Source organism: Chironomus tepperi, unplaced genomic scaffold (genome assembly GCF_022539635.2).
Source record: "Chironomus tepperi strain 1889 unplaced genomic scaffold, CSIRO-AGI_Ctep_v1 contig_451, whole genome shotgun sequence".
NCBI classification, from domain to species: domain Eukaryota; kingdom Metazoa; phylum Arthropoda; class Insecta; order Diptera; family Chironomidae; genus Chironomus; species Chironomus tepperi.
In genome coordinates, this window is record NW_027226573.1 from 391,106 (window position 1) to 417,675 (window position 26,570).

A 26,570-nucleotide genomic window follows, 5' to 3' on the forward strand; every position below is an offset into this window, starting at 1 on the left:
AATTAAGAATCTCTGGAAAAGTTCAATAAACTCTCAAAAATCATCAAATAATCCCCAAAAAATAGCAAATTGCAAAAAATTTCCAATTCCCGGTCATTGCATCCCTAAATGCTCAAAAAAATTCAGTTAAAACAAGTTGCTCACTCTTTATTTATGTTTTATTTTGTGCTGTTTTACGAGAATTACATTGTTCAGTTTCTCTCTTAATCGCCTTCCATTCAGTCGTCGGTCTCGACTTGAAAAAAAAAAAAATTATAAAAATTCACACAATTATGAAAAATTTTTTAATGTGAAGTTTTACAAAAAAAAGTAGAATACTTAAGTTATTAATTGCTATTTGTATTGTTAATGTTCATTTAATTTAAATTCTTTCACAATCTGTTAAATTCTGTTTTTTTTTGTGTATTATTGTTTTTCAAATGTTTCGCTAAACTCTAAATATTATCTTATCAAATTATTAAATAATCAATAAAGGTGGAAGCAGAAATAAAAGTCAGTGTAAAGTGTAAAAACAGTAAAGCAAGTGCCTGTGGCACATTAGTGTGCATTGTGATACCTAGCGGTGAAGGTTCCTCCATCGGGTTGTAATACTTAAAAGATAATAATAAAGAGAGTTGAAAAAAATAAAAAATAGTATAAGAAGTAGTACACTGGAAAGTTCATAACCTTCTGGATATATACTTTTATTTTATTATATTCATACATTCACAACAATACAAGAAAAGAAGGAATACAAAAAAAAATTAACCGAAAATGACGATGCGAGAACAAGAAGTTGGTGTTTTTGACTTTGTCCTTCTGGATGAGATCACTTTGGACAAGTTTATGCAAAATCTCAGAAAAAGGTATGTGTGGAATATACGGGTGTGGTTGCAAAAAAATATGAAATTAACCAAAGAAGAAAAGTAAAAAAAAAGAAATAATTGAGGAAAGTGGGAAGAAATTTTGTTGATATGAAATGAGTGACATGAGCGCATTTTTGTGAGGAGTACAATGTCCATGTCTGGAGAGCATTGGCCTTAAAGATAAAAAAATAATAAAATAACATTTTTTCAAAATTGGCCCTTGAAATGGATTCGCAAAGCGACAGATGTTTATTTTTATTTATAAATTCGACATCAAAAATTCATGAATTTTTTAATTTGGGGTTCTGGGTAAATGACGACTGCTTCTGAGTAGCACAAATCGATTAATCGATTAAAAATCCGGTCTGAGGACGACGTGACTCTGACATGGTGTCATGGCATGGAGTGACATGGTGTCATGGCATGGAGTGATATGGTGTCATGGCATGGAGTGACATGGTGTCATGGCATGGAGTGACATTGTGTTATGGTGTCATGGTATGGAGTGACATGGTGTCAGACTAAACCAAGCTTGAATCCAACAACATGCCAGAGTCACTTTTCCATGCAAATTCTGAGTTGAATTCGAGCTCTGACTGACCATATGAAATCAATCCTGATCCATGACCTCCCTATAATAATACTTAAACCAGGCTTTATCGCTTTTTATGCATCAGAGCACGATGTCAACTCGTATTTTGTATAGAAAAGTCGATTCAAGTCGGTTTGACTCTATACCAAATTGGAGTCGACTTCGAGCACTGCTATGCACACTAAGGATCCTCCTCTCAAAAAACCCAACTGCATGCTAGTAAGCAGCAGTCATATTCCACAATTCTGAACCATATAGCGCAACTAATCAAAAGAATGGGAGCAAAAACTGCAAATACTGCACTTCAGAAGCCTTAGTAGTATGTGATAGACCATTTACACCATAAAGTATTCAGAATAAATTCACAAAAGCCTCTAAAAATCCATACAAAACCGACAAAATGCTACCATTAACACCTCAACACCCCCAAAAAATTAGCAAACGTAAAGAAATGCAGACGAGAATGGAAAGATTGATGAGTGAAGAGCTTTAGTCCATTAAGTGAAATTGTTATTATTCGGCTCATGCCAACGTCATCGTATATAATGTAATTTGTTTAAAAACAGCTGAGAAAGAAAGTGCAGGTCTAGTTTTTATTTTTTGTATATTTTATTTCGGAGACGGTACCGTAACGGTTGTTTTTTTTTTTGGAAGAAGAAGTAGAAATATATATGTACATAAATAAAAATAACAAAATAATATGATGGACTTAATTTCTCATTCGTGACAGAATCGTCAACTCACAAAAGAATTCACGTTTTACTTGACATAAATAGAGTCAGGCAAAAAAAGGGCATTTTTGCTTGAGGTCTTGAGTATAAAGTCGTATGAGTATTGAGATTTCACATAAATCAGACTCGGCGGTGATGTCATGAATGTATATTATTTATTCTTAATAAATTGTGTGCTTACATTGCTGTGCTAATTGGGGATAAGTGTAATTGACGTCGATTGCAAGTTGGATGGTTGGATTTTTAAGAAGCTATGGAGCATATTGGAGGGGGATCTGAACTATATTAAGTGAACCTACTTGATCAATCTCTAAACTCATAAGTCGGTTAATCGATCCAAACTCCTATATGAGACTTACGTGACTCTTGATCTGAGATCAAGTCATAGTCACGCCGACCTGGGATTGATTAATCGATCCAAAGTCCTATATGAGGCTGACGCGACTCTTGATCTGTGTCCAAGTCAAAGTCACGCCGACCTGGACTCTGTTAACCGATCCAAACTCCTTCATGAGGCTGACGTGACTCTTGATCTGTGTCCAAGTCAGAGTCACGCCGACCTGGGGTCGATTAATCGATCAAAACTCCTGCATGAGGCTGACGTGACTCTTGATCTGTGTCCAAGTCAGAGTCACGCTGACCTGGAGCCGGATTATTGATCAATTCCTCTAATGTGTGCCTTCCAAGCCTGTCCACCAAAACTTACAAATCACTCCCACCCATGTGCCTCATTACTCAAGCCTCTTTCCACTCAATCTCACTAACAGACTCAATTCAAACTTATTTAATTATTTGCTCTTCGTCTTACCAATAATGATGATGTCGAATTATGTGAGATTATCGTCAAATCCATTTTACTCTCAACACGATTTATTTATTTTTATTCCATACGCGCGGCGGAATCGGCAGCAAACCAGTTTTTTTTTCATATTCTCTCTGTGGTTCTCGATCCCTGATGAGTCATAATTTTTTTTTTACATTTTCTTATTTTCATCTTGATGGTTTTTTATTTCTCTTTCAATCGCAACGAAGTGTGTATATAAAAATATACTCTATGAATACTTATAATATATAATTTTTTGAATGAATGAAAAAAGCAAAATGAGCCTATGAATTTTCAAAGTGGTTTTTTGTTTTTGCTTGTTGAAAGAAATTTGATATATTGTTCATTTTGTTGGATGTCTGACTGTCTAAATGTTTCGAGGTTTAGTTTGGTGATTTTAGCGATTCAGAAAATTGAGTAAGAGCTAACTTACTTTGTTTAGGGCGGATCAGGTTGCATTGAGTGACGATACGTTTACCACAGTAATGTCTTTAGACATAGCTCTAATCCAATCCGAACCACTCCTTTGATGACACTATTATCAGCTTATTGACTTTAGTCTCCAAAGGGAGGCTGTGAGCTGCGTTTCTACTGGATATGATTCCAAAAAGTAAGAGTGAAGAGTTTCTACTGTCGAATCTCAGAACCTATGGCCCCTTGATCGATATCACAAAAATTAGGTACCTAAGTACGTCACGCAACCTAGCCACCTAGACACATCGACTCACAAAGCTTTAAATTGAGTTTTGTAATTCTAATCAGGTCAGATTATGATGATGATCATGTGTTGATTGAGTTATGGTTTCAGGGGGGAGAGGAGGGGACTATGGGCAGGAGAGGTGTGGTAGAGTATTGGAAAACCGACTAAAACAATCCGTGTTCCATCTGAAGAAAATTCTAATCGAATTAGGGTGGTTATTTGCTTTTTCTTGACACACTAACTCGGTTTGTGTATTTACGACACACAAATTGTGGCTTTGCAAATTTTTTTTTTTACCCTAGTCCATTCAACTGTATAGAGTTGTAGAGAAGACGTTGAGTATTTAGTTAATAAATTCTAATTTTGACTTATGATTTCGTTACAAAATTAAAGTGTTAGGGATGGTACAACAGATCGTAGATCGCGGTGCCCTTTTGTCATCGACGAACCCTAATTTTTATTCTATTCTAAATTGTTAGGGATTCCAAATTTACTATTTTTAACGATACGTAATTTCCAAACGTTCCCAAAAATTCATCCAAAAACTTAAAAGATCAAATGCCATTTCCCCCTCACACAGATTCCACATTGATTCTACACTTAAAAATCTTCAGTCCAAAAATAATCTAAAACTATATTTATAGCCACATCTGAAGTTGAATAAACTATGAAAAAACATTTAAAGATCACATTTTGAGCTGTGAAACTGAAAACTGATACTACACATGCTGATAGCAAATTTGATATGACTCACAATATTATTTTACAAATTATAAGAACTGATCTTGTTCTTTGCAAAAGAATTTTGGCGGAAACTGCATCTATTAAAATTTTATTGCCCGTAAAAAATTCGCATACAAAGTTATGAATTAAACTTTACAAAAAATTTAAGATCTTTGATTAAATAATAAATTTTCATTTGATATACTTGCGACAAAGACTGTCGGAACACATCAATCTGGACTGGGTGAGCAAATAACTTTCTTGATAGCAAAGAAAACAAAAAGGTCGTAAATTTTTATGTCTCAAGTTGGTTTCTGTTTTCACATTTTATTGCGATTATGATTAAGATAGATAATTAAACGTAAATTTTTGTGCATTTTTGGCAATGATGTCATTTTTGTAGATTTTATGACAAAAACAAGATGATGCGATTTTGAGATTTGTGACGAGATTCTCTAATTAAAAATTCATTCAGGCTGTTTAGCTTTAAGGCGACAATTCCTCGTAAACAGATTATTATTCATAGTAAATTCAGCACAATAGTGTCTGAGGTAATCAAAACAAAGTCGAGTCATTCAAAACATTGATGATCGAACCTTTCTTATTTATTCTGCCAATGAGAAAATCAGTGATTCACAAATAAACAAGTAGTTAATATGCAGGTGGATAAAAATGACAAATTACGACATTTCGCAGTTGTATGTTGATAATTTTAACATGGTTCTTCCCAGTTCTTCGATTGATAAAGGAATTTTTGTACTTTATTGACGACATTGTGTCTGAATTAATATTTGGATGACAATCTGTGGGTAAATTTGAGCTTCGCTGGCCATACAAATCAATTGTGATCCATGGAATCCCTCTCATATACCCCCAAGAGACACAAAGGAGGAGGAAAAGTCCATATGGTGTTTAAATGGACTTCAACCCAAGTGGTCAACTTAACATCATGTCGAGTTAATAAGGCATGCGTTCGACTAATGAAATTTTCTCCAACACGGTTCATTAAATCTGTCATTAGTTATTTACTAGACATGATGTCAAGTTGTCCACTCGGGAAAATTAAATTTGACTTCCAAATGGACTCATATAGACATGATTTTGTGTATTTAAAGAAGATATTCAGGAAATAAACAGATTTTCATCAAAAAAATTGTCTTCTTCCCCAGTCTGTAAAAGCTGTATTTTCTTAAAATGTTGTACAGCTTTAGACTGCAGTATTATCTGTAGTATTGCAGTATTGTTGACAGTATTGTTGCTCTGAAGCAAGCAAGCTGTGAATAGAGACAATATTGCACTTGGTATTGGCATACGGAAGCCAACGATAGAACTCAGGTGGCGCTGAGGGAGTCCAAGGATAATGATCCTGAGTACAAATATTGATTCATAATTTAGTTATAAAACGATACGGTGAAGAGAAGGCAGAGCCTAAATAATTAGATTCAACCAAAACCTACAGGACTAAATTTCCTGCATTTTAGAAGCCAAGATTTGCATTGATGCAATTTAGATGCTCATACCTACGTTTCCTGCAATTTAGCTGCTCAGGCCTGCAATTCTTTCAATTTAGATGCACAGACTTGCAATTTTGGACGAACCCTACTTGAAAATGCTATTTCTAGCACTATTTAATTTCCAAACATTCCCTTCTCTTTAATTTCCCATCTCTAATTCTAAATGTCTATCAAACTCCACTTTCAAAAGCCTTTCTAACTTGCCAACTCTTCTTGGTAGCTTCATAATTTATTTTCTGTTCACACCAAAAAAACGAAAACATTTAATTTTTTTTTTATTTTGTTCATTTCATTACGGAAAAAAGCTTCATTTTAAAATATAAAAAGGCATATTATCATATTTAAAAACGAATAATTAAAATTATTTTTTATATTTCACGGCATGGCGTGTTCATTGACTGTTTCTGTAAGCCGGTCTACCTAATGCTCTGAAGTTATTCAAGGAATTACTTTTTTTCGCTTCTTTTACTTACTTTTAACGTAAGAAAAAAACTGGAATGTCGCAATATTTTCATCATTCTCTTTCTCTTTCTCTTCGTTCCAGTTTTACTTGAAATGATTGATCTCAATAGAGTCATAACTTCAAGTATTGTCTGGCGACGTAATCGAACTGACCAATTTCGATTGCATTATTATGTGTTGTTTTATTTCTTTTATAATGAAAATAAGTATAATGAAAATAATGCAGTAATGAAGACTGTGGGTGGGTGAAATGAAGGCGCATTATGGAGAACTGTCAGACTGATACACTGTAGGGCAGGCTTGATGTTCTGTAGGACATGTTGGTGTTCTGGAGGACAGGCTGATGAATTGAAGGACAGGCTATTGAACTGTAGGGCAGGCTGACGTTCTGTAGGACAGGCTGATGCACTGTAGGACAAGCTGATGCACTGTAGGACAGGCTGATGCACTGTAGGACAGGCTGATGCACTGTAGGACAGGCTGATGCACTGTAGGACAGGCTGATCCACTGTAGGACAGGCTGATGCACTGTAAGACAGGCTGATGCACTGTAGGACAGGCTGATGCACTTGTAGAACAGGTTGATCCATGAAGACTGACCAACTGTTGGACAACATGATGCACTATAGGACAGGCTGATAGATTAACTGACGGACAGATTGATTGACAGACTTAGGGACGTATTGACGGATTGATAAACTGAAGATTAACGGATTTAAAGACTGATGAACTTACAATTTTAAGGACTGATGGATTCATGGATTGACAGACTTACGGACGATGAACTCACGGATTGACAAACTTACGAACTGACAGAATGACGGAATGAAGGACTAAAGTATTGATGGAATTACGAATTGACGGATCATCGGACTGATGGATTAACGGATTTACGGATTTACGGATTGACGAACTGAAGGATCAATGGACTGCAGGATTGGTAGAATGACGGCATGAAGGACTAACGGTCCATCAGTCTAGTCCACGGATTGACAAATTATCATTATTCACGAACTGACGTACTAGTATAATCACGGATTGAAGTACTGAAGTAATGACGGACTAACGGAATTACTGATGGACTTACGGATTAACGGACAAATCACAGACATAAACAACGTTTTCCCCTCTGGAAAATGCTTTCCAACAATTATTTAATGAGTGATGACGCATACGAAAATTTTGTCTCATTCATAAATAAAAAGTCGATGACTCATCATAACCAATGAAATAAAGGCATTGATTTCAATGCTAATGATATTCAATACTCATCAAAATATTTGCATAATTTAATATTTCTCCACACACTAATGCCTTGCATTATGAACAAAAAAAATTGTATATAAAGTGAATGCGATTACACACTTAATTAACATTCAAGAATTTTTATTCTACATTTTCAGTTTCAATGATTCTGAAAGGAAAAAAATGTTCCCTGTGTTCTGCTCAGATGGAACAAGTGGAATGTGTGAGTGAGACAGACAATATGCAAGCATCTAAATTTATTCAATGTTTCATAATTTTTAACATGATGTTCAGTTAAATTTTTACATTTCTGGCTATTTATGGCATTTTTTGTGTAGGACCGGAAGGTGTTAGACTTTCATCATTTCGCCGAAAATATTTTTGCCTCTTTTGACTCAAAATGATTATGAAATTTTTCCTTCCTTCCGATTTATTAATGAGGGTTTCCTACGGGTTTGTTGGAATGCTTTTTGGAGGTGTTTGTGCTTGCATAATTGGAATTAGCTCTTGACAGATTATGCTGTTAGAGAATTTTTTGGTGAGTTTGTTATGTGTGGCCTAGTTTATGGCTGTAAATTAGAGATTTCGGCCCACTATAGATGCATAATGAGATGATTTTACATTTCCCGAGCAGCTCAGCGTGATTGTGACTTTTTACGTCGACAGAAGTTCTGCAGAAATTCAGAACTTCTGTCGATGCAAAAAGTCACTCCCGCTCAGCGTGTTTCCAAAGGCACAGCGTGTTAAAAAGGGCACAATGTGTTCCCAAACAGCACAACTTGTTCCAGAAGGCATTGATACGTCGCCGTATCTACAATAAGACGCAAAATTGCTCTATTCAGTACCTTGATGACTGATTTTGACTCATTTTTATTGCGAAAAATGCGGTTTGACGCACTGAGTCGCTCGGGATAGTACACAAGGCTAGAAAATGATTTATTGAATGTGGTTTACTCAATGTGATACTTTAAATGCATTTCCATAAAGAGAACGTTAGAAAATGACTCAAAATTTAGGAAGAGGAAGGTTAAAGCTTTGCTGGCGAGTCCAAATTTCGGTTCATGAGTCGAAATTTTGGTTCATGATTTTGCTACAAAGCTTAAGAATGGGGACAAGTGTCTTAAACTGCTATTTACAGCATTACGTATTTTCTGAGAATTCCCCTAGAGTAAGACCCTCTATTTTCTACTGTCCTAAATTCCTCCTACAAAAACTTTGATTCCATATGAATCACACACTCAAATTTCTCTTAACTGACCAAGTATTTTTGCAATAAGTTCAATCAATTTCCAAAGCATGAGGTCATAAACACCAAATATGGAAGATTTAAATACTCAATTCTCAAACAACAATAGCGGTTAACTTAACAATGATCTCACTTCTTCTTCTTCATTGTCATTACTTTGCTGACTAAATACAACTTTACTCAACAATAGATCTGATAAAATTTAATATTTTTTTGAAAATTATTGATTGTTTTTTTGGACAAATTGCAATACCCGTCAAGATGACTATAAGCTGATTATGTTTCAAGCTGTCATTGTTTTTAATTTTGATCTATACTTTGCATTTATTTTCTGTTATTCAATTATAAGCATTTTAAAGCCGATTTAAAGGAAAAAGAGAATTGTTTGAAGTCAGAGTTACTGAAAATTATTTAGAGAGGACGTGATGTGTTTGAGAGTTTAGGGTGTAATAGTGATCAATTTAAGATCCTTTTGGTGAAATTCTTTATTTACATACTCGACTGTACAGGTTTCTATATGACTAGCTCTCGAGTGACACAAATGAAGAAGGCTCCTCGCGGAATAGAATATAATGTAATATAGAGTTTGTTTGCATATACTATGATCGATGATCTGTTAAACCATCTCAAAGCCCCAACAGAATGCCTATGACCTTGGTTAAAACATATCAAAGTGCTCAACCGCCACCACGGAGCTTTTAAGACTCACCTTAACTTCTTTTGTTCACACCAAATGTAAACTGTCTCCATTTATCATCTATAAAACAGTACGAAACATGATGACATACAATACAATTCAAGATTAAGAGATGTCTTACATAGATATCATCATGAATGGCTAAGTATGTCTTAGCCAAGGTCAATATGAGTTATTTGTTAGAGCTAACTAGCAGATACAATGTGCTGTAAGTTATTCATAACAAGATTTTAGCTGATAATGACAAAAAATTGTCAATGATCTCTGTTTAAGCTTAGTTATCTAGCAGACAAAGAGCATGCTTCCAAGAGCGTGCTCTACTTAGATATACTAGTTAAGCATGCTCGCGTGCTAGTTCTCAGCTTACTCTACTATTAAGAACATGCTCTCTGTCTGCTAAGGGTTCTTAATTCAATATTTTTGAGCAGCAATGGTTCCATGCTGAGAAATTGGCAATATCGGCGCTAATTGTATGAATTTGTATGGAGTTGGCGGTATTAACGCCTAATTTCTCATCGAGGGATTGGATGAGCACTACTGGATCCATTTAGTTCCATTTTTGGATACAAACCCGAGCAGACAAAAGACATCCTCATGGATATTCTCACAAATTTGAGTTTGAACAATTAGGGCGAACGCCAAAAGACTGACCGAATTTCTGATAGACAAATGATAGATTTACGATGAAATTCTGATGGAATTCTGATGAAGTTCTGATGGTAATTCGGTCGGTCTTATGACACATAATCCTCAATTATACTGATTGAGTATACTCATAAGCACGCTCATTTAGACTAGTATGCTCAATCTCAGTCAGTGATATCATTTAATGCAAGCTACTGATTCACAAGTTTTTATGATAAAGTTGTTCAACTTTTGCAAATAGAAATCCAAATCATTTATTTTCTCAGTATTAAAGATAGCACTTGTTAGTAGTTTAGTCATTAGCAAAAAATGGGATTTTTTTATATTTTTAAACAATTATAAAAAAGTGAAAATTTTTTTGCTTTTATTTTGCATTTGAAAAACAACAAAAAACTACGAATAGCTGTTGATGGACACTCTATGAATACGTAAACATGACTTAAAAATAATTTCATCAATTGAGCAGTAAAATTTCCATTCATGACACATAATTATTGATTTTATGGTTGAAGAAGAGGCACAAATTTGCAATAAATAAATCACCTGTCATCCATCAAAGTAATTAATTCAATTTTAATCACTCAATACTCAATAATCAATGGAAATTTCCATCAAAATTTTCTGTCAGCCTTTAAAAACTTTTTGAAAAAATCTCACAAACAAAATAAAAGAATCTTCGTTGTTTATTTATAAACAGACCATTCATAACATCACTGAATGCTGAAATTTAACAGTTCACATCGGTCCGTCAAAGGGAACAGACGTGTTTTTAATTCGCTCCGCAATTAATTCAAAATTCTCAAAAGCTCCAGATAACAACAACAGAGATTAAAGTTTCGAATCTCAGTTCAACTTGTTCAGACGTGTTTTGACTTGTTCGGCAAAATGGTAGAAACAACAACAAATCTCAACGACGAGGAAAGTAACCAAAAACTTTCGGATAACCTGAGTCTCAACAACAAGATTCAGCACCCGTGACAAGCTATCACCGAGGATATAAATTGAGACATTGAGATGGAAAATCTCAAAACAAAACAGAAGTTAAGGGCAGAAAAACGTCGCAGCCAACTTCAATCTTCAGTGCGCCAGCCAAAAAGATATCTAGTGCTAGCAAAAAGAAAGATGACAAAAACAATTTGACTTCTCAAATGCCAGGACGAATCTGTACGATAACAGATCATTAAAGCACCAGAACAACCAAAACAAAGTGAAATATCATCATATCGAAAGACATCAACGTAACATCACAGCAGAAACCAAAACCACCACCGATCCATATTAGTGTCAACCAGATCAACAACCAACCCAGGAGTTTTATGAAAGTCAAAAAGGATAAACTAAAACAAAAGTTGTATCAACGGAGAGTTGGGACACTACGACAGATTCATTTCAGAGAAAAACAACACCACTTTCACACCTATGCAAACCAGGAACCACAGATAAATCTCGTTCTACGGACTTCCAATGATGGAGATCGTTGATATTTGCAAAACATATCACCAGTTAAAATATTCAAAATGACAATGAAACAAAGGAGACACGAATACCTTCTGTATTTTATTACAGGAAGGTAACATTTTGGAAAACCTTCGAAAGGTTAACTGTGTCTACGGCTTCAAGTAAAATGGGCTAAATACAACAACAGGCGTAACGGACCTTCTTTCTGTTCGAAATGTTTGCAGTTTGGTCATGGACAACGTGGTTGTAACAAACACTAATCTGTTTCAGATGCTCTGAACAGCATGATTCAAAAACCTGTCCTTACCAACAAGGTCCCAATCGAAAAACTAAAGTGTTTCTGCGGCGAATACAGCAATCTCACAAGAATGAACATCAGGAAACAAATAATCGAGAAGTTCTAAATCAACGAACGCAACAACCGAAATCAAAACAGACCATCAGGTGAACAACAAAGGATGAAATCCTCAAAGGAATGCTCCAAACATCAAAAGCAGGTGAACGATCAGGCGGATCTGATCAATTTACATCTCATTTCCCATACCAACAACATCTAGAAAACCAGCTTGACCAGTCACCATTAAATCACAAAATAATCATCCACAGCAGAAACCCTCAAATCAGGAAATCAAAACAAAAACCGAAGAAATAGGAGAAGGGGAAGGAATGGAAATAACAACAGGTCAAAGCCAAAGACCAATAACAATCATCAACAGAACTCAACACAGGTTGTAGAAATTATGGACCTAGACTTCAATTCACTAACCTTGGAAACAAACAAGGTATCCTGAACTTCATTGCCAGTGGTAATACAAAGGAACAAATTTCACCAGTGATGAATGCATGTTCATCATTCATCGAAATGCCAAGTACCTAAAAGAGGAACAGATGCCATTTGCAAAAATCTACATGAGTTTTTAGTCACCAAAGAATAAAATTTACTGGAATAACAGCCTTCAATAAGATGTTAGCTTTCTCGACTACCTCAGCATGCAAAACGTTGATGTTGCGTGCATAAAACATTCCTAAAACCAAACTCCAAAGTAGACTCGCATCCTGACTTAATTCATCATTTGATCGCATTGAAGACCAAAAGGTGGTGTTGCATCATTGTCAAAAGAAATCTAAAACATCAGTTTCAAAGTTACAACACAAAGCTAATAGAATGCATCGGAATAAAAGTGAATCAATAAGCTGCCACATCCTCTCCGTCTATCTTCCAGGAGGAAGCAAAGGAAGGAAATTAAGAGATAAACAAAATAACAAACATCAGAGGAAACTACTTCTGCGGAGACTTCAAAAAACATCGACAGTGGAATTGCAAAATACTACAAATGTCCGGGGAGTTCATGATCTTACCCCGATTCACCAACGTATTATCCAGAAGATCCGACGAAATCTGTATTTTGCTCTCAAATTCCAGTCTGAACACTTATAAAATGCAAGAGGCAATGAGTGACCATTGCGCTGTGTATTTTCAAATCAGGACATCCAAATTGACAGAACAGACAACACAGTTGATATGACTACAGAAATGCCAACAAAAAATTTAAATCTTATATAACTCGTCGCATCGAAGACAGTACTCTGGAAAACCCATGCAACACCGTAGAGGAGATAGAACATCATATCAAAGTATTCTCAGAACTCATCATGGATTCAAGAAACAAAACTGTGAAGAAGAGAAAGATCATTTGAATCGACAAAGCTTCAAAGACTTAATCAGGACGAATCTTCGACGATGGCAACGCAGCAGAGATAATCAATTGAATTAAACATTCTACAGAAAGTCATCAAAGACAAAATTAAGGAACTAAAAATACAAACTTAAGCGGCTTTCAGAAATTCATCTGAAAAGCATAAGAAAGGTTCATCGATGCCATTTTGATGCAGATAGAAAAAAATAGCGCAAAATTTTCGTAAAGCTCAAAAATAAACAACAACCCAGTATCATACCCAGGAAGTCAACCAGTGAAGGAAACATCTGCACAGAACTCCATACATTGTAAGAAACCTGAAAAATCCTAAAGCACCAGGATTAGACGATGTCAACAACATTTCTTCCACCAAAAGGCTTCGAATATTTGAAGTTCATCATCAACACGTGTCTCATTAACTATTTTCCGAAAGTTTGGAAAAAAGCTAAAGTAATCCCGATCCCAAAACCTCAATACTCCCTAAGCAAAATATTGGAGAGAGTTAAATAGAATAAACGAGCATCTGGAGGATCATTGGACTCAACAGTGTCTTTCGCATCAACATCTCAAACTCAATTTGCAAAGGAAAACATGTTGATCAGATGTGGAGAAAGCATTTGACCTTAAAATTAGGGTTTCCACTTTATTGTAAGATCTTGAAAGAACTTTCTCAGTTTTTATTAAAGGTCAAGAAACCAATGAAATCAAATTCGGAGTACCACAAGGAGCAGTGCTTTCACCAACTCTATACAACATCTACACATTGATATTGTAAGAGAAACAACTAACATATCGCACTCTTCGAATGATACTGCATTGTATCATTCTGAAAAACTCTATTGTAACACATCTACAACACACTGGAAGAAAAGTACAACAATACATGAACAAATTCTTTAATCACAAATTCAACATCAAATTCCTCAACGAAAACATCAAATGTTTTGGGAATGATAATCGACAAGAGAGTGACATTAAAGCAGCATGTAGAATATGTGACCAACAGAGCTACCTGCACTAAGACTACTTTATCCCCTTCAGCAGGAACTCACATCTCGAAAACAAACTTCTCATCTATAAGCTAGCCGTGAGACCCATACATACGGCTGTCCAATTTGAATACACATCTACAAAAACTACAAGTTCAAAACAAATTCTTGAAATTGTTCTCAACAAAACAAGATATGAAAGGATATCAGATCTTCATACTGAAGCAAAAATACTATTGAGGACTACCGGAAAGTTAAAGCGGTCTTGCGTCGCGAAACGGACCGAATAAACCACAACATAAATTAAAGCAAAACTCAAAAACTTGATGAATGCGATAAGCCAGAATCAAAAATTTAAATACAAATAAAATGTATCCAAACTTTGTACATAATTAAGTTAAAAATTTAATGAATAAAAAAGTTTATTTAAAAAAAAAAAAAAAAAAGCTGAAATTTAACGGCACTTTTCGTTAATTTCATTCATGCTTTGGACAACATCCAAACAACTACCAACAAAAGGCACACGAAAAAATAAAAGTAAACAAAATACAAAATAATTCAACAAAAAAAAGTAAAAATCATTCCCAAGGGGGTCGTTCAGTCATGTTGTAACGCAATTGCTTCGATTGATTAATTCGGCTCAATGTCAGAGTCACTAACAGACGAAACAGTGATCTTTCTGCACCATAAAATTATAATATTTGCCTGTTAAGGAGTCTTGAAGGAGTCATTCCGATTTGGTGTCGAAATTTGGATCGATTAACCAATTTGAGATGTTCAGGTGTGCCTTAATCTAAAGAACATAAATTCTTAATAAACACCACATCTAAATGACCCCCAAAAATAAGCTTCCCAAATAAATATTTACTTCCAAAAAATGTACAATTCTTGTGTTCATAAATGAGAACATTATCTTAAATAGATAATAATTAACTAAGCTTCACTTCTATTCTATGTTAATTTCATTGAGAATTTATTTCAAGAAAAATGTTCTTCCTACTTGATTTAATCATCTTCACTTGAACATTAACTCTTTAGTCGTTGTATATTTTTATAAAAAAAATGATCTCACGTTTGAATGAATATTAACAACAATGCTAAATATTGCTGAATGAGTCATTAAACCTTAAATCATTTCATTTTATTTTCTCATTTAAAAGCCTATAATTTCCACAATTAACCGCTCTGAAATTATGTCACATCTAGCGTGTAAAACAAGAGTGATAATTTAAGTTGTATCAATTTGTTTGACACACGACCATAATAATAGATCGGAACTATCAAGTCCATTGATTGTAAAGAGTTGTTTTTAATTATTATTATTTTTTTTATAATAATTCCCGTTTGGGGCTGTTTACTTGTTAAGTAACGTATTAATGGGCTACCGACAGATCTTCTAATAACATGCCCAGTCCATTGAGGTCTGCAAGATCTACTTTTATTTATCTGTAAAGAGTGAAATTAACAAGTTGACGACCTAAATCTGTTATATCATTCGCACAACTGCAATGCAACATCCACCGTCATGTGCAAGTCATGTGATCACGGTCAAGTAGCCTTGACAGCATTAGTGCAAACATTGCAACCACGTGAGATGATAAATTTATAGACTGATTAACATCACGTCGCTATTTTCTCATATTTGATCCTTATTGTCGCTCAATACAAACAATAACTGACCCAATCCACATAAATTCACCCCAATTGATTTACTCTCATTTTCCACCAAAATATTTGCATTCAAAAATTATGAAATTTATTTTTATACAACTTGTTGATCATAATGTGCTTACCTAATTCATCATAAATCGAAAATAAATGCGTAATTCACATCGACTTATTGTTTGTATAAATTTTGTGGAGGAGTCGTTGACTCGAATTTCAGCCTTGACGCCAAAAAAATTTTTTTGGACACTTTTTGTTTGGATATAAATTATGAATTGTTTTTGTGATGTCTTTTTTAAAGCCGATATGCATGAAAGGTTGTGTGAAGGTGTGAATGAATTTTAAAATTCTTCAATTTTTTGAGTACTTTTGGGTAGAATTGCGGAATAATCTATAATTAGAGACGTTTTTATCAGGAAATATTTTCTTATCTTTTTTGATTTCGTTGAGCATTCTTAGAAATTATCAAAATTAATATTTAAGTGGATCGATTACTTAACTTATTGTTTTGACGGTTTTGGGCGTTTCTGAGTATTTTGGAGAATTTATAAAATTAGTTTGGAGTTTGAGGAATTCTTAAAAACCGAAGCGAAATTTAGTTTGGCGAATTTCACTAAGAATCGACTTCTATGTCACTAAGAAACTAAGAATTGCTAACCATCGGCTTTTATCGATCTAAAGCGAACTCAAGTCTACTTCGACCCCGAAAAATCCTTCTAAAAACACAAATTTTGACCCCTAACTCATCATTCCATGGCATTTCCAAAGAATCCACAACCACTCCACCGTCTAGACCCAAAGAAGATGTCTACCCATTTCATCATACAAAATAATAATTTGTAACAACACTCAAACAATTTGCGGTGAATGACTATGTTCAGTATATATGAGAATTAATTATCACAGAGAACCCGCATCAATAATGAAAACATAAGTTCACTTGGCTTCATTAAACTAGGTCATACCTCTTACGAATGCATTGTTTAGTACTTTTTTTTATTATTGACTGAGAAGATTTTGAAATGAAATCTTTTGAAAGATTTCATGACGATTGTCTTTAATTGGAGATGATCTTTATTGTAAATGATGTAAATGATGAATAATTGTAAGGCAAGGTTTGATTAAATGTAAGGATGTTTTAAGAGTTGAACATAATCATTCAGATATATTCGATTGTATTTTCGCAATCTAACTTATCTGCACAATGCCATCTGTTTTGGGATTGCATTAGTAATGATTTAAAGTTGGATTGGATTAATAAATTCAACTCTGAATGATGTTTATTGAATAGATATTGAAGAAAAGTTAAGTACTAATCAGAGCTCGAAGTCGATATTTTTGAAGTCGACTCGACTCGACTTCTAGCTCTGGTACTAATCTTTCCCGATTGACAAATCTTATCCAAAGCTCAAAGTTGAGTAGATTTTTGTATTGAAAAAATCGACCTGAGTCAACTCGAGCTCTTATCTGATTTTCTGGCCATGAGATAGCTTTTATCGCACTGTTTAGGAAATTTTTGAGCCACGGCGAATTTCGGTTGTAGCAATGTTCTCGCAATACACCAACGCTTGTTCTACGACACACCAGTATGTCGCAGCACACAGTTTGGTCAACATTGTGGTACGGTCAAGGCAATCTGATGACTTTGTTAGATTTTCCAGTAATCACAGCAATTTATTGTACCCTAGCATCTACCTGGTGTTCCCTAATCAAGTAAAAGAATTGATTCGGTGCCAAAATAGCTTTTCTTGTCCGAATAGAACTCCATTTCACTATACACGCTTATATTCAGTCAATACTTAAATTATGTACTTGATTAATACACAATTTAACTCAAAAACTCTTTGCATCACTAAATACGAGAACCTCTATACTCAATACACTATATTTACTAATTTTAGACCTTCTAACCTTCTCAAGACTCTTCAAAACTTACAAGATCGTTATCAAACTCTATAATAAATTACAAAACATCCTAAACCTCAATTAAAAATCATTATTAACCTTCAATACATGTCAAAACGCTCTTAAACATTCGCTTATCTTTTACATCAATCCACACATATATCAGACAGATAAATGAACAATCGAAAGCATAATGACGCACCCCATACAATGAGAATATCTATTTATTACAGCTGTCATTCGTCATTATTAATATATTTTGATGGAAAAAACTTATGACATCGACCGTTTAGTAGAAATAAAGTAAAGACAATAAAAATTCTTTCTTTTTTTTATCAACGAATAAACAATTTTTTTTATCAACTCATCAGCAATTTTCGTTCCTACATTGTTTTAGAATTTTAATTAAAATTGACACTAATTTAACATGAACCATGGGCAATTTAACTGACTCATTTCCTTTTTATATTTTATATTTATTTTCATATTAATTATCAACATTGTGAAGATATCAAGCCGGCAAAATATACACCTACATTGGCGAGGTTGCAATATCTGTAAATCCATATCGTTCTATGAACATATATGGCAATGAATACATCAATAAATACAAGAATCGTGAATTATTTGAAAATCCACCGCACATATATGCAATTGCTGATGCAGCTTATCGAGACTTGAGGCAGCAAAATAAAGACACCTGTATTGTCATCTCGGGCGAGTCGGGTAGTGGAAAGACTGAGGCATCAAAGATTATTATGAAATATATTGCAGCTGTAACAAATGCACATTCGCAGAATGATATTGAGAGGTTTGTAGATATTTATTATTTCCTTATTAAGTTCAATTGGTGGGTTTAGACAGGAATTGAATGATTAGAAGATGAGTTAGTGGCTTAGCGAAAGGTTTGAGGCATGAAAATAGTTTTTCTGCTAATTTAGACTCTGAATCCTAAAGCATAAAGACATTTTCAAGCATCAGACTTTCTTGGTACCCAAAATCTTATTTGATGGTCCGTGAATAGCACAAATCATTAATCAATCGTAAATTCGACTCAGACCTTCGTGACTTTGACTTGGTCTTAGGTTCAATTTGATCCGGGACTATACCAGCGTCACGCAGGCCTGGCGTCGAATTTCGGGTCGATTATCCGACTTGTGTCATTCTGGCTAGCACTTAAATTACAGCTTTTTGCTTAGCAACTAGATTTACCGCCAGATTCCTCCCTAAACACCCCAAAACCCTCAAAATTCAACATTCCAACAAGCCCTAACCATATAAAATCCATTTCAGAGTCAAAAATGTACTGATTCAGTCAAATACAATCCTCGAGACATTCGGAAATGCCAAAACAAATCGTAACGATAATTCATCGAGATTCGGTAAATACATGGACATCGAATTCGACTTTAAACACGATCCAGTTGGTGGTATCATCACGAATTTCCTGCTTGAGAAGTCAAGAATTGTTCAACAGCAAGAGGGTGAACGTAGTTTTCATTGTTTCTATCAAGTAAGTCATAAAAAAAAATTGAAACCTTTTTTTTATATTTTTATGTGCTATTTCTTATCGGTTCTGTGGATTAAAATACTTAAAAGTTATCAACATTTTTTTTGTACTTAATGATTACGAAATTACTGTGAATCAGAGATTGGGTGGCATTAATTGTTGGTAATCTGGGGTTTGTATCTTCAATGGACTAGATTTTATGAGTGGAATTTCGAGTATTTTGGGAATCAATGGGATTTATTGAGTGTATTATGTACTAAAGCATATTGAGGACTAGGACAGGAAGTTAGCGAAAATAGGGTTTAGGTGATACCAACTCTGATTCCTGTGCCGGGGTTTGAACACTTTTGCAGATGGTCGCTTTCCTCCGATGGATGGCAGATGACCCCTTTCAGGGCTCCTGTTGATACTGGCTAACTTATGGGCATTTTTACTGGATCTTGTAAAATGTATATAGAAGTCTTACTAGATCTTACTAGTTCTTGTTATACTGAACATAAAGCCATGGGCTGTAAGGGCATGCCAACCTGCATGCCAACTCTTTGTGTGCAAGGCTTCTGCAGAACTCTCGTGATTCTGCGAATTTTCTCACATTTAATCTGTATGCCAACTCTGCTAGGGTATATAGACCTACATAGATAATCTTTGACTAATTGTAGCCGGAATCTACGCTAGATCGTGGCTATAATCACAATCAAATTAAGCAATCAAGCAACTATGCCATCAATTACTTCATTTGCAACCGATCCACTGCATGATATCCCCAACATTGCAAAAGATCGTGATTACATGCTTATCTGAATCAACAAACAGGACTGTTATTAAAAAATATTATGTCGTGTCGATTAAAATTCATTACTTTTCATCGTCCACTAAACTATAAGTCGGCTCGATTCCAATAACCATTAATTTATGACACATGATTTATTACTACATGATACAACAAGTTTGACCATAAAAAAATTAATAATTTTCATTATTTTTATTTTTAATCACTCCAGCTCCTTCGTGGCTCGTCAGATGCAGAATTAAGGCAACTCGACTTGACACGTGATCCATCAAATTATCATTATACGAATCAAGGATCAACAGAAACACTGTCTGAGAAAACTGATTATAAATCAACAACGTCAGCATTTAAAGCATTTGGATTTTCACAAGATGAAGTTAATACAATCTGGCGTACAATTGCTGCCATTCTTCATTTGGGAAATATTAATTTTGGAATTCAAGATGATGAAATTGTCATCCAAAATAAAAGTCAATTGAAGACATTATCAAAATTATTAATGGTGACAGAAGCAGATGTATCATCGGCATTAACGCAGCGAGTTATTGCAGCACATGGTGACATAATGAAAAAGCAACATGATAAATCGCAAGCTGAGTATGGACGTGATGCATTTGCAAAGGCCATTTATGAGCGTCTTTTTAAATGGATTGTTGAACGAATTAACAAGGCAATTGAAGTACCAAATAAAAATCTTGCGAAGCGTTATAACTTTGTCATTGGTGTTGTCGATATTTATGGATTTGAGATTTTTGACTGTAATAGTTTTGAGCAGGTAATTAATTAATTGTGGGAAAATATGGATTGGAGACTGACTCCATAGACAATGCGTAACAGCTTAAGACCCTATTTGACTCTATAGACACTTAGTAAAGCTTAGAGGCCCTCATTTGACTCTACAGACACTAAGTAAAGCTTTGAGACCCTCATTTGACTCTACAGACACTAAAAAAAGCTTAGAGACCCTTTTTTGACTCTACAGACACTGAGTAAAGCTTAGAGACCCTCATTTGACTCTACAGACACTGAGTAAAGCTTAGAGACCCTCATTTGACTCTACAGACACTAAGTAAAGCTTACAGACCCTCATTTGACTCTACAGACACTGAGTAAAGCTTAGAGACCCTGTTTTGACTCTACAGACACTTAGTAAAGCTTAGAGACCCTCATTTGACTCTACAGACACTAAAAAAAGCTTAGAGACCCTTTTTTGACTCTACAGACACTGACCAAAGCTTGGAGACCGTTATTTGACTCTACAGACACTGAGTAAAGCTTAGAGACCCTCATTTGACTCTCAAGACACTAAGTACAAAGCTAAGAGACCCTCATTTGACTCTACATAAGACAGGACAAAGCTTAAATAAATACTGTCTACAACATAATCACTGTAGACCCTCACTTGACCATACAAACTCTCTTTTAACCCATAAAATCATTACTCATACCCACAACATCTCATTAGACACAACAACTCAATTCCCAACCCAGACTTTTAATTGACCCATTTAAAAAACAAAACTCCAAAAATAAATCAAATTGCTTCAATAAATTTCAATTAATCTGTTTTTTTTTTTTAGTTCTGCATCAATTATTGCAACGAAAAACTCCAACAATTATTCATTGAGCTTGTCTTAAAGCAAGAACAAGAAGAATATCAACGCGAAGGCATCGCATGGACAAATGTCGACTATTTTAATAACCAAATAATTTGTGATCTTGTCGAAGCACCGCACAAAGGTATTATATCGATAATGGATGAAGCGTGCCTAACGGTTGGTAAAGTTAATGACGAGATGCTATTAGAGGCAATGGATAAGAAATTGGCACATCATAAACATTACACGAGTCGTCAATTAAAGCCAATGGATAAAGTATTAAGACATAAGCAAGATTTTCGTATAACGTGAGTCACATTTTTGTGTGCTGTGTTTACATTTCCAATTATTAACTAATTTTCGGATATACCTTTTAGACACTATGCCGGCGATGTTGTGTACTCAATCATGGGTTTCATTGAGAAGAATAAAGACACATTGTTCCAAGATTTTAAGCGTCTTTTGTTCAATTCAAAAGATAAAATAACATCATCAATGTGGCCGGAGGGTGCACAAGACATAACAAAAATAACAAAACGTCCACCAACAGCCGGTACAATATTCATGAAATCAATGAGTGATTTAGTTCAAACATTGTTATCAAAAGAGCCATTTTATGTGAGATGTATTAAGCCAAACGATATCAAATCGTCAACAGTATTTGATGACGTAAGAGTTGAACATCAAGTAAGATATTTAGGATTACTCGAGAATGTGCGTGTAAGACGTGCTGGTTTTGTTCATCGACAACGTTATGATAAATTTTTGCTCAGATATAAGATGTTGTCACAATATACATGGCCTAATTTCCGTGGACCATCGGATAGGGAAGGCGTTCGTGTCTTGTTGGAAGAGAAGCGACTGTTGAATGATTGTAAATTTGGACATACAAAGGTCTTCATTCGTAGTCCAAGAACGTTATTCCAATTGGAACGTGAGAGAAATGAAATGATACCAAATATCATAATTTTCCTACAGAAGCAAGTTCGTGGATGGAGTGCACGACAAAAATTCAAGAAGATGAAGGCAGCTGTAACGATTATAAGAGCTTACAGGCAATATAAGCTTCGTAGTTACGTTGCTTTGCTTGCACAACGCTTCCAACATGCAAAACGAATGCGTGATTTTGGAAAGTCTGTTCAATGGCCAACGCCGCCACTCGTTGGACGTCAGGCAGAAGTAAATTTGAAAAAACTGTTTTCAAATTGGCGTGCAAGCATGATTTTAAAGAAATATCCACGAAGTGAATGGCCACAATTAAGATTACAAATTATTACAGCAACAGCACTTAAGAAGAGACGAAAATTCTGGGGACAGGAAAGAAAATGGATGGGAAATTATTTGGCAATGTCAACAGAAAATTCAAATTATTCATCATATAATGCCAGTGTTAATAATATTAAGAATACCGATCAGTATAAAAAAATAATATTTTCATCATTCGTTAAAAAATTCAATAAATGTAATAAATCAGCTGATCGTGTAATTATCGTAACAGACGCAGCAATTTATAAACTTGATGGTGCCAAAAATAAGTTCAAGAATATGAAACGAACTGTTGCAATTAAGGAGATCACGAGCATTTCAGTATCACCCGGACGTGATCAATTGATTGTATTCCATTCGCATCATAACAATGACTTGATCGTCAACTTGCAAGCTGAACATACACAACTAAAGGAGGATAGAATTGGAGAGATTATTGGACATGTGTGCAAGAAATATTTTGAGTAAGTTTTAAACTTGAAAGCTTTGAAAAAATTCAAATTTTAAAAATTCGTTATTTTATTTACAGCTTTACGGGTCGTGATCTACCAGTCAATGTGCTATCGACAATATCCGTTAATCTCGGTGGAAAGCCAAGAAAAGTGTCAATTGAGGCTGTTGCCGGTGTAGAAAATGTTGGCTTTAAGCATGCCGGTCAAATTATTGTTTTTGAGGTTCCCAGTTCGTATGCGTCGTCAATTTAAAAAAGCAAGCCTATAAAATGTTTTTTATGACATTCCGGCATAGAAAAGGATTATTTTAATTTTTTGCATATATTTCTGCCTATATCGCCTACTTAATCTTTCTTGGATATAAAAATATATTTTGTAACTTAAAGTACTTATCAACGAATGACGAAAAGGAAATAATTTAAGACTTTATGGATATATCATGTTAAGAGTGCCATTAAAAATGACATAACTAATCAAAAACTCATCATTATTGACCACACAGATACGCATTAAGGCGAGCATTTTCATCTATTGAGAAAAATAATAAAATTTTAAGCAGATTTTTATGTGATAATGTCAAATATTTTAATAATTTTTTTTTTTTTTGATAAAGAAGAAATGTTGTTTTTTGTGCCTTTGAGAAAGGAGAAATGATGGAAAAATTTTTATGAAAATAAAGATGATGACAAAAATATTCTAGCTTACCTTTACGAGACATTATTTTGTGATTTTTTTAAACTGTTGCTAGCCGATTTTGAGTTTTTCAGAGATTTTGTCAATTTAGATTGATGAATATGGAAACTAGAACTTTGGAGATGATCCACTGGTCAATCAAACTACTAAATCGACTCGGGTCAACTCATTTCCATATAAAATGTGAGTCGACCTCAAAACCTTAAATTTTGAAGTGTGAATATTTTATTCAAATATTTTGCACGATTAAATACACTTGTTAGAGTTCATCAATATCTCGTTTTGATGAATTTTCGAGACCGACACCGATCCTTGCTTACTGGACCCATGCTCCGATAAGGAGCCTAGGTTGCTACAAAATGTTCTTCATCTGACTCTGTTGCTGGATGTATCACAAAGCTTGTACAAATTCTCAGTTTTGACATCTAACTGGCATTCCTTCATTACCGTCCTACGCCATGTGGCTAAGACACCGATTCTAAGACAAAAGTAAATTCTTTGAACTGTAATAAAATCTCAGACTCAAAAGAACGAATTCAATAAGTGAATGAATTTTAATGCCATTGACAAATAAATTCAGAATTTAAATAAATTTCTCAGTTGACTCGATTTTGTTGTGGATTGATCCTAAGTTTCCGAAGTTTGGTTCCTGATTTTTGATAAGCGTTTGGCCGTATCTATTGTTATTGTGTTTAGCCCTATTTAAATTGATTTTAAGCAATTTTCGGATTCAGAAAAAAAAAATTATTCTGTTTAACACCCTATGTTGGAAACAGATACTTATACCGAAACAGAATTCAGGTAAACAGTTTCGATAATATAGAAGATATTTTAAGCTCCACTAAATAAGGTCTTTGCAGACTTTTGGATGGAAAAAATTCGGATTCCGAAAACTATCTGGAAGAAAGCTGTCGATAGAGACAGCATTGCATTTGGTATTGGTAATTGGCATAATTATTTCAAGAGCTTTAGTTACCTATTTTTAGGAATGAATCAGAGGATTTGTACCGAAACAGTACACATAAATAACCTTAACTACAATTTATGACCCACTCTGTATCTCCACAATTATCAAAAATTAGCCATTTTGTCACCTAAATTCATCAAAGTAATAAAAAGATTAGGTCAAACTTAAAGTGATTGCATTAATAATTGAATAATCAAAAAACATCCCATAGATTGGATTACTCGAACCATTTTATTATCAATAATATTTTATTGCAAATCGTAAACACAAATTTTTTGCTAAAACTTCCAAAATCTCCAGATTTATAAGCAGAAAAAACATTGATTTATTACGATACGCTTTAATGCCACTTAGATTTTTATCAAAAAAGTCCATCCAATAACATGAAGATCTCGTAACATCAAAATGACATGAAAATCCTCGATTTGAATTTTTTCAACATTTCAAAGATGTCAGCTGGCTTTTAAATTGCAAATTTACTTCTTTTATCTTATTAAGTGATCTAAAAAAATCAATTTAGTGCAACGAAATGACAGTTACACAGCAAACAATATCACCTTTTTATGCATCTGCATCAAAAACAAGAAGCTGATGATTAAAAAAAAAATAAGTAGAACTAAGTTTTCATGGTTTTCAGTCATTTCCTAATGAGGTTTAAATTATTACATCGCGACGATGATGATAAGCGCAGCATAAGAATCGCTTAACCGAAGATGCAGTTAATTGCAATCTAACTACATGTGCTGTGGACCAAATCCACAAATGCAAGTGCAACATACATCTAACAGCACCTTTTAATTAAGATGAAAACATTATTAGTATGAATTGATGGTTGTGGAGCCTGTTAATGTATCCAAAAGAGCATGAAAAATAAAAGAATTCTTAACAGAAATGCATCATAGATTCACCTAACTGCGGCTTTATGAGTACTTAACGTTTGAGAAACCACAGCCAATAAATCTCTGTGCAATAAGAACTATGCGAAGATGTGGTTCGAGATATGAGGGATGGGGTCATTTGGGTATGATGTCTAATTATTAGAAGCATATGCAAGAAGTGGACTCTCATTATAAGTATTTTTGAAGTATTTCCATCTTACTTACTTACTCCGCTGGTCGTACAGATCAGTTGTGATCCATGACCTCCCACAGGAGTCGCCTGAAGCTGGCTCTTTCGCTGGCTACCACTTGCCAATTTCTGATACCAAGTGCATTGCTATCTCTATCGACAGCTTCCCTCCAAGAGTTCTTTGGGCGTCCACGGGCTCTTTCCATCGAGTATTTCCATCGAGCAGTTCAAAAACCTTTCTTCAAGACATTGACTCTGAATTTCATCCTGTTGAAATTTCTTTTGGATG

General features: G+C 34.6%; 1 protein-coding gene across 1 annotated transcript; it reads left to right on the top strand.

The window, feature by feature from the left end:
* Positions 1 to 305: 305 nt before the first annotated feature.
* Myo31DF (Unconventional myosin ID) lies at positions 306 to 24,273 on the top strand. Its single transcript, XM_070650962.1, has 7 exons — positions 306 to 845; positions 18,446 to 18,748; positions 19,231 to 19,450; positions 20,449 to 21,012; positions 21,818 to 22,143; positions 22,213 to 23,565; positions 23,631 to 24,273. Exons 1-7 carry the CDS (start codon positions 754 to 756, stop codon positions 23,803 to 23,805), a joined length of 3,033 nt encoding a protein of 1,010 aa, XP_070507063.1. The 5' UTR covers positions 306 to 753; the 3' UTR covers positions 23,806 to 24,273.
* The last annotated feature ends 2,297 nt before the right edge of the window (positions 24,274 to 26,570 follow it).